The sequence below is a fragment of the Thunnus thynnus genome, chromosome 16 (assembly GCF_963924715.1).
Source record: "Thunnus thynnus chromosome 16, fThuThy2.1, whole genome shotgun sequence".
NCBI lineage: Eukaryota > Metazoa > Chordata > Actinopteri > Scombriformes > Scombridae > Thunnus > Thunnus thynnus.
In genome coordinates, this window is record NC_089532.1 from 16,900,390 (window position 1) to 16,910,431 (window position 10,042).

A 10,042-nucleotide genomic window follows, 5' to 3' on the forward strand; every position below is an offset into this window, starting at 1 on the left:
TGTGTGTGTGTGTGTGTGTGTATGTGTGTAATCACTGTGTAGAATGATACATGTTCAGAGTTTGACACTTTAAGGCTGTTGTCTCATTTAGTGGAAAGTTACTCTGTGCTCATTAAAAATCCGATTTTAAGGGGTGTATGCCTAAGAGCAGGATTTATGACATCACAACTATAGTTTGGAGCTAATCCTGGTCCAATATCCAATTTACACAAGTGTGATGTGGAAACTTGAAGCCTCCAGTGCACATACACTGAGAGAGGACTTGGACAGTGAAGTAGGAGACATCTTGTGTCCAGCATTTAAACTTTTGTAATTTTTAATGAGGGACAAGGAGGAGATGTAATTTTAAGGATTTTAACAATATAATTTAACTTTTTTGTGGAAAAAACATATCAGACACAAATTATTATGCAGAGTAGAGTATTTTATATACATCTTAAAACATATGGTGGGGGGGGGGCATCTTTAAGTTAAAAAGAAAATGAAAAGAGAGTAGCATGGTCTGAGAGATATTACATTATTTACAATGATTATTTACAATGATTATTTACAGCACTCCAACAATTATTCACAGAGCTTCTAATGAAGTACTGGAGCAGAAGTTGGAAGGAGATATTGCACATAAGAAAAGAAACAGATATTGCACCATCAGGGTATGGATATTGCAACACTAAAACAGTAAGCCACTGGGGAAAAAAAGCCAGTGTACCAGCATGTTATATATATAGCTGAACTGATATATGCATAGCCTGCACATCATGACATAGATCACATCGTGACATAGATCCATAAAAACCTCCAGCAGCAGCAGGAACAGCTTCTTTCCAGAGGCTGTTGCCCTATTAAACAGCTGAACTGTTCTGTTATCAAACTGGACTACTTTGTGTATTTATTTATTTTATTTTATTATTATTATTATTATTAGCTTTCTTTTATTCTATTTTGATTCTTCTATGTTGCTTTTGTGGGAGCAAACGCCAAGACACATTCTTTGTATGCTGCATACTTGGCTAATAATTTGATTCTGATTCTGCAGAGTTTGACACTAGAAGGCAGTTTTCACATTAATCTGCTGAAGGGGGAAAGTTTCTCTGTCCCCACTGAAAACCTGAGGTTAGGGCGTGTACCTACGAGCATGACTGGTGACATCACAACTATTTTGGAGCCAATCGAGGTTCAGTATGTAACTTACACAAGTGTGATGTGGAAACTTGATGCCTCATGTGCACATACACCAAGAATGGACTTTACAGTGAAGTAGCAGACATCTTGTGTCCAGCAGTTAAATGAAAAATATTTGCACATTCATATTCTGGAATTTTTACTGAGGGATAAGGAGTAGGAGTATGCCAATTTGAAGGACTTATATAAGATGATTGAACTTTTTTTGTGGAAGAACCATATCAGACACAATTTATCATTCAAAGTAGAGTATTTTATACACATCCTAAAACATGTCCAGAGGGGATCTTTAACACTTTAATATGTTTTGCTAAATAGAAAAAGGATGGCTAAAACATGTTTATATTTCTTAAAGTAAATATCATGAAGGGCACCGGTTAGATACCCAGCCCTAGTACCTTTGTATTCATTTTTTGTTGGCCTAAGTACATTGAGTCTAAACACACCGAAATCAGCCTGTAAAATAACCACCAAGAACAAGTTTTTAATTGTGGAATACAAACAGTCCCCAGGTTCCTCAAGTGCCTTAAATACAGAGAAGATGACCTCAATGTCCAGTGAAAGGTAACCTTGCTAACAAGCAATGTCACTAATGACATGGTGAAGAATATGAGAAAACTAGTATCTAGATTTATTAAAATACTTGTTATTTTAAGCCTGAATATGACTTATGTAATATTAATGTTCAGAACTGTACAAGTAACAACTGATTACTTGTAGATCAACATGTACACCATCAAATAGAGCTCAGTGTCACAGTCACATTTTTCAGCTTTTCCTTTTCATTTAACGTTGATCTCTGCATTTTTTTTCAATAAGGTCTCAGGACACATTTTTCCATCTCTCTCTTGGTTATAAGGAGCTTTATTTACTGCACCAATGCACATTTTAACATGGTGACCATAGGTTATTTTGGTCTCTCTTCTGAAATTAGTTTGGAAACAATAATCACTTTTGGAGAACCAGTAAGCTTCCGTGTGTAACCGTTGTGGTTGAAGTGCATTATTGCAAAAAGGCCGACATTCACTGCAGAGACAAAATCAACGTCAAGATAGAAAGACAGACAGACAGACAGACAGACAGACAGACAGACAGACAGATTGCTCTATTACCTGATCTTGATGCCCTGTTATGAGGAGGGGTCCTGCTTCAAAATCTAGTTTTAAGACCTTCATTGTTTCAGTTGATATATGGATATATGGTGCATATTCCTAAATTAATGGATTTTGATTGAACAACATTAACCTGGGGCCATTTAATATTCCACAGGAAAACTGTACATGTTTTACAAAGAGGGGGAGAAATGGAGGGTTAATGGAGCTCAGCAGCAAATTTTGCTGCAGGCTTGCAGGTTAATATGACTGATTAATATGATTAATATAAAATCTATTTTTACCTCAAGACAGCTGAAGTCAGTGGTTCCCAAACTTCTCACGTCAAGACCCCTAAACTGACACAAATTAGACCACGGACCCCATTTGATGAGATTTTTGCCTTTAGATGTTTTATTACAGAAAGTGTATGCTGTTGGCTTAAGTAGCCTACTTGGGAATCCATTCCCCCTGTGTAATGTGTGTTTATAATTGATCGTTGTTATCAAAGACACATTTAAAATGATAACTATTGATAGCTAACTCATCTTCATCATCTTCCTCTGCTGCTGCTGGGAAGTGCCGAACTTTAAATGTGAAAATATCAGACCGGAAGTGAGGTAATATCCTTTTAGCTACTGTTTTGTTTTAGTCCAAACCTGATTATAGTATTTAACAGAAGTCCTAAATAAGTCTATGTCGTGAAGCTTAATTTGCAAAAACAATGGAGTTCAGCTTTGTCTCCGCTCTGTGGTGTTTTATTCCTCTTTACTTTTTCATCCACCTCCTGTGTTTCATCTTCGCGGATGCTGACTTCACTCTGTTGCGGGCAAGTCTGTTAGGAAGCAGGCCAGGTGAGTTATGAAGCTGCACCTGTCCTCGTGTCTTCATTATTGTGTCCCGTTTCTTATTTATTATATAAATGCGTCATGACAAGACGGGGACTGTCCGTCAACGTCAACCCCCAACGACCCCGCTGAGCACACTATATATGGAAGGACAGTGTGACTTAAACAATATATTCATTATCATAATTAGCTTTTCACGTTTGATCCATGACTGTAACTCACATGGTGCCCCTTTGAGCTCCAGAAGGGTCAAACAAACAGGCCAGCAAAATAATTGGTTCACCCCAAATACCCTTACTGAACTGTACACTCGGTCAGTGATCAGGAAGGTCACTCTGATCAAGCAGGACCCCTCTAACCCCCTCCACCAATCCTTCCTGTTACTGCCGTCAGGTCGACGCTACAACTAGCCCAGAAAAACATCTACAAAAAATCTTTTATTCTCTCTGCGATCATCACCCTGAACAAACTAAAATAGGCACTGTACTTTGTCCTGTTTAATGTTGTCCTTGTCAATTGAAATCATGACTGTAGTATGTGTTTTTAAATGTGTTTTAAATGTGTATTGTTGAGCCTTGTCAAAGGAAAATTACTGTTACTTTGTGACAGTAAATGATCTTATCTCATCTCCCCTTGAAAGTAAGAGATCTGCTGCAGACATGTATTAAGACTTATAAAAATACTCTGCTTGGAATAATCATGTGTGTCTGTAAAGGTTTTTCAACAAAAAAGTATAATTACCACTTTAAAATCCTTCAATTGACATCTCCAGAATCTCCAGAAAAATCCAGAATCTACAAATATGTAAATATTGTTCATCTCAAAAGTTTAACTGCTGGACACAAGATGTCTCCTGCTTCACTGTAATGTCTATTCTCAGTGTTTGTGCTCTGGAGCCTTCAAGTTTCTACATCACACTTGAGTAAATTGAATATTAGACTAGGATTGGCTCTAAACTAGTTGTGATGTCACAAATCATGCTTGTAGATTTGCCTCTAAAAATCTGATTTTCAATAAGTGCAGACATCCAACTGTAGGAACAAGAAGAAAAACACATTTTTTGAGTGGAGGGGGACTTTAACATTCCAGTTGAAGTGACAATGCCCCAATAAAAACTCTGTTATAAGTGCAAGCCCTGAATGCCAACTTACATTTAAGTAAAAGTACAAATATGTTATACAGGATGGTCCATGTCAGACTGTACATTATTACTGCAATTAATGTGCAAGCAGCATGTTGGTCACAGTGAGGCTAATTCAAACTATTTTATAGACTGTTGGTTAGTTTAATCTATAGGAATGCATCATATTTTATTGTATGAACACTATGAACACTTGTTTTGTATATAAAATCTTAATTAGTAGCTCTAGCTGTCAAAGAGGTATAAAGTAGCAAAACAGTTAAAGTACTTCCCACATAGGTGTTTTCAGTTATTGTGGCTGATCAGACCCCTGCTCAGGTTTATGTGGGCGGATCTATACTGGAATTACATGACGTCACCAATCTCAGGGAGTAAATTGTCCCACCCTGATAAGTTCAACAAAACTGGAAAAAAACAGAAAAGTGAGACAGGGGTCAATCATGTACAGTCTGTCCACACCCACACAGTCCCGAGAAATGGCTTAAACAGGCAAAACGAGTGGGTGTACTGTGGGTACGTAGAGGCTTTAAGTACATTACTTAAGAAAATGTACAAAGTTGTTTTCCACATCTGTCAAGGACAAGAAACAGGGATGAACATTAGTCAAAAAAACCCACTTAGCTTTTTGTTTTATGGAGCCCCCATGCATCAAAAACAATTTTCATTTGCTTTGAATTAATAAACCGTTGTGTTGTAAGTCAGGGGATAGCAAAAAACATGTCAACAGTCATCCTCATACAGCATATATTCAAATCTTTCTCATTTCCGTGGAGTGAATAATGTAAGAAAATAAATATTGTTCATTTTCGGGGTACCTGATGTACAGTAGAGAAGTCTCAAACCCGGCATATGACATATGAAGTGTTGACAGTTGTTTTTTGTTAACTAGAGGCCAAGCTGAAAGGGCTGGTGGCATGGGTAACTGGAGCCTCCAGTGGTATCGGAGAGGAGCTGGCCTACCAGATGGCGAGGTGTGGGTCACGTCTCATCCTGTCTGCTCGCCGTGAGGATGAGCTGAACAGGGTGAAACGTTCGTGTTTGGGTGAGAGAAAGGTTTTACTTATTTGCAAGTTAATGTATAGTAACCGTTATGTAATGCTGTATACAGTGTAATTCAGCTGTAACACTGCAGTATTACACAGTACTAACATTTTTAAAACGTTGCCATAGGAATGAGTGATTTTTTTCTTCCTTGCAGCCAGTCATCCTTCTCAAACCACCAATAAATATCCTAGCAGTTTCCATACTTCACTTGAGTTTGTATAGTTTTCAGTCAGTCTCACTCACTTGTGACCGACTGAATTCTTTTCATCGTTTATACTTCAAGAGTGCTCAAACCTCCGAGACGAGGATATTCTTGTACTTCCTCTTGATTTGTTGGAGAGGGCGTCCCATGAGGCAAAAACAAAAGCTGCAATCAAGCACTTCGGACATGTAAGACCCCTGCTATTGCTCATTTATAATACCGTCTTTTTTCATCATTTATTTCATTTATTTTTTTATTGAAAACTAAATCAGAATATTTTTACTTACTGGTTTCCAGTTACATAGTGGACATACTTTATTGTTGTATGGGTCTCTTTTCATGCTACTGTGTGTGAATTGAACTATGCTCAAACTATTCAGTCAATGCATTGTTAATAAAAAAAAATAAATTATAATCTAAATCATGTTATTTTCCAATTCTCTGCTCCACTTTTTAATGCTATTACAGATTGATATCCTGATCAACAACGGCGGCCGAAGCCAGCGCTCTTTGTGCTTGGAGACTAGTGTTGAGGTGTACGAGGCCTTGATGGAGCTCAACTTTCTGGGTACGGTCTCAATCACCAAGCAGGTGCTGCCTCACATGACACAGCGAGGCACCGGGAGCATTGTGACTGTCAGCAGTGTTGTTGGCATCGCTGGGGCGCCCCTGTCCACAGGATACTCTGCCAGCAAACATGCCCTTCAGGTAAAGACAGTGGTCATTTGGACCTGAGACACAATAGTCACATAACTTTGTGTTTTCCTATAGTTTTCTCTCTGATTTATTTTTTGTGCATGGATGCATTTCATCAACTAAATATCAGCTTGTGTAGAGTGTGCGTAGTTTTTCTGTGTGTTTTGTTGTACACAGTAGTACAGAAGAGCAGGCCTGGTTCCTCTAGATCTCTCTATTCGGCCTATATAATGAATAAATACCTTTACAAGTGATTACTTGCCTGGGCTCGTGTACATCCAGTTGCTGATAGTTACTGTATTGTCCACAGGGATTCTTTAATTCCCTGCGGACTGAGCTGACTGATTATCCAAAAATACTCATCAGCACCGTGTGTCCAGGGCCCGTGCAATCACAGATAGTCCACAATGCCTTCACAGAGGAGCTGAACAAGGTAATGCTTTGTTTTTTTTGAGAGAGCAGTTGTGTCAGTAGTTTGGTAATATTAACCTCCTTTTCTCCTATTACCTAAGCCTGTGGCCATAGCTGGTAGCCAGGAGTACAAGATGTCAACAAGCCGCTGTGTGCATTTAATGCTGGTGGGAATTGCCAACGGTGTCAAGGAAATGTGGATTGCACAGCAGCCCTTCCTCCTGTTTTACTACGCCTGGCAGTACACGCCCACATTCGCCTGGTTCATCTCAAACGTGTTGGGCAGGAAGAGAGTGAAGAATTTCAAAGCCGGTTTGGTAGGTATAGAACATCCTGATAAGAAATCTATGTGTACCTTTTAAACCTAACCATAGGCAAGTTGTTTGACATTAGTTTCCCTGGTTTAGAAAATAAACGTGTGTGTTTTTTATCCAATACATCACTAATAATATGGCAGTAAGTGACAAAACCACATAAATCAGTGTATACTTACTGCGTGGCTGTTAGTCTTTATGAGTTGGTAAAACTCAAGATACACTCATCTTAGGTTAACCTGTTTTAACTGTTCATCATCTCACACCAAAAGCTTTATCAGCACCAGTAAGCACATTTGTTATAAATGTATGTAGATATGCAGGGTGTGTTTTTTTTTTTGTTTTTTTTTTGTCCAACAGAGGACCACCTGAAATGAATTGACTTACTTATCCTCCACCTCACCCTCAGGCCAGTTCTGTGTGCACATACTGGCACTAACGAGGACTAACAGGTGGTTTAAATGGATCTTGTCATGTATAAGTTGGGTGGAGCGATGTTTGGAGTTCAGATGTTATCTGTGGGGTTTTTAACCTCTAGTAGAGTGAGGGAGTGGGTCTCCACTTTGTTTGCGTCATGCACATGGGTGACAGTCCTACCAATCGTTTTCGCACTATTCTACTGTAACGTGCCGAGAAACACATCAATGCACCAACAAAGGCAGAGAAGAAGAAGACTGCAATGGATGTAAACAATACAGGATTTAAAATACTTTTAAAAAATCTGTTTTGCAAATGTTTTATGAGGAAGGAAATGGACTCAACACATTTGTAGATCACATGGATACACACAATGAGTTTTGGTGAGTAACTGTAGATGTAAACTTTTGTTTACAAGAAAACTCACACAGGGCACCTTTGAGTATATAGAGGTCACTTAACTCCTTAAATCAGGACCCCAAAACTGAAGCAGCTAAATTGAATTCATCCATCATTAATTTATTATTAATACCCATGCTTTTCCTGCTATGACATGTCAAAATGTCTTCTGTAAATGATAAATGAGCTGCATTTATATAAAGCCTTTCTAGTCTTCCGACCACTCAAAGCACTTTACATACATGCCGACATTCATCCCTTCAAACACACATTCATACACTGATGGTAGAGCCTGCCATGCAAGGTGCCAACCTGCTCATCAGGAGTTCAAATGCTTCTTCTCACACACAAACACAATAAGGGCACAGCCTTCAGGAACAATTTGGGGTTCAGTATCTTGCCCAAGGACACTTTGACATGCAAACCGGAGGAGCCGGGAATTAAACTGCCGATCTTTTGATTAGTGGACGACCCACTCTACCTCCTGAGCCACGCCACCTCTTTCACAGACTATGCACACTCACAACGACCTACAAAGAGTTTTAATCAGCCAAAACTGCTAAAAACACCCTTTGTGTAGGTGTGTAAGGACGTTAATAAGATATCCTTTACTTCTCTACTGTTAGGGAATTCTTTCCTTGACGCCCAGATGTAAACTCAGTTGAGATTCAGATGAAAGGTCTCAATTAACACAGAACTCATCAAAAAGTGCTTACATGTGAAAGGGTCTGTTTCTGTATGTTTGGCATTGCTGTTGCATTCTCTATGGTTGACCTTGCTCTATTAGAACTGGGAATGAGGGATTCTCACTGTGTGAGCGGTCTGAAAATACTTGATTAAGGCACTACATGGCAGACACTATGCAGAGCTGTCTCTTATCAGCTGGGGGGCCTCAGCTGTTACTGACCTTGCTTGAGTCTAATAAGAAGAAGGCGGTGGCCAGGGTATGACAGTGAGCATGACTACTTCCCCATGGGCCTGACTGACTGACTGACTGACTGACCAGTGTGTCTGGTGGCCTCTGCTGGACAGTGACAGCTGAGGGCCATGCAGAAAGGTCATGTTCCAACTGGCCAGACAACGGAGCGTCACATGCTTATGCTTTAGTAAGGTCTGTGATGTAGCCTTTTGAGACAAAAATAAAAAAGAACCTGCTGTCTGGAGCCATTACAACTTAAAGTCTTAACAGTGAAGTCCCTGCAGTTAAAGCAATGTCAGGGCCAAGCTTGTGATCACAACACAATTACTCCAAATTTCACTGGGATGCACTATGCTAAGATGCTTGAATGAAAATTGCAAAATTTTGATTTCATTCACATAACTTCAACATCATCAGTGCTAAAAGCAAACTTTTTCTTTTGCAGGATGCAGACTCTGCGTACTTCACGAAGCCCAAGACCTCCTGAAGAGGAAAGACTTAAGTTGCATGTTGACCTGGATAGTCATATGGGTCTCCTGCAGAATTTACTTTGTCTTTGCTCCCATCTATAAGGAAAATATTTAAGGGCTTAAATGCTGTGAGAGCTCAGAGTTCTGCTCACAGGGTTTGACAAAAATGTGTACCTTTCAGTTTTCACCTTTTTAACATTTCTCTCTAAGACATATTTTGAATACAGAACAGTGCTTTCATCTCAAAATATTAAAGAATGTGCTTGTTAATGTTATTTTTGTAAGTTTTTTTAATGTGACATAGAGCACTAACCACTTGTATGCCTAATAAAATTCAATTTCGATCAAATTTCTGCCCTGGCAAGTTTGTTTAATGAAATGTACAAGAAAACTGCTTTTGCCAAGCTATTTTATTATAAGTATATACAGATACACATATAAAAATTAACAATATATACAAGAGACTATGGACAAATTCATCAAACTTTTCATTCTAAATTGTAAACAAGTGAATTGTAAACAAAACAATAGCACTAAACACCTTACACATACAGCAAGACATACCCAAGGCACATCCTCGATATCTTAACAAAACATTTAAATTTCTTGTCCCTTTTTAGTGGACATGGAGGGGTGGTCACCTGAAAATTGTGACATCTAAAAAGTACAATAAAACCAGAGGTATTCAGCAGGTGGGTCCTACAGGGGAGGTGGGCAAATGTATTCACTTCTTTTTTAAGCACAAACATTAATAAGCAAACCACAAAACGTATGTGCTTCTGTGGAAACCAATCTGTGGTTAATTCTGCTTAAAAGATCAAAAAAAGGAAATGTATTTTCTTGAATGTGCTGTTCTAGGAAGTAGACCATGTTGTCAGTTAGAGTCTGTTAATAGAATTTTGCAACTT

At 38.8% G+C, this 10,042-nt stretch overlaps 1 protein-coding gene across 1 annotated transcript; it reads left to right on the forward strand.

Moving 5' to 3' along the window:
* Window positions 1-2,877: 2,877 nt before the first annotated feature.
* Window positions 2,878-9,301, forward strand: dhrs7 (dehydrogenase/reductase (SDR family) member 7). Its single transcript, XM_067613624.1, has 7 exons — window positions 2,878-3,127; window positions 5,152-5,304; window positions 5,590-5,696; window positions 5,977-6,216; window positions 6,515-6,637; window positions 6,717-6,932; window positions 9,110-9,301. Exons 1-7 carry the CDS (start codon window positions 2,998-3,000, stop codon window positions 9,149-9,151), a joined length of 1,011 nt encoding a protein of 336 aa, XP_067469725.1. The 5' UTR covers window positions 2,878-2,997; the 3' UTR covers window positions 9,152-9,301.
* The last annotated feature ends 741 nt before the right edge of the window (window positions 9,302-10,042 follow it).

What these genes read in the sequence shown, in the direction of transcription:
- dhrs7 (XM_067613624.1), top strand. Translation starts at nt 2,998, where the DNA reads ATGGAGTTCAGCTTTGTCTCCGCTCTGTGGTGTTTTATTCCTCTTTAC. An exon ending in TCTGTTAGGAAGCAGGCCAG is followed by an intron (nt 3,128 to 5,151) that starts GTGAGTTATGAA and finishes TTTGTTAACTAG; the next exon opens with AGGCCAAGCTGAAAGGGCTG. An exon ending in CCAGCAAACATGCCCTTCAG is followed by an intron (nt 6,217 to 6,514) that starts GTAAAGACAGTG and finishes TATTGTCCACAG; the next exon opens with GGATTCTTTAATTCCCTGCG.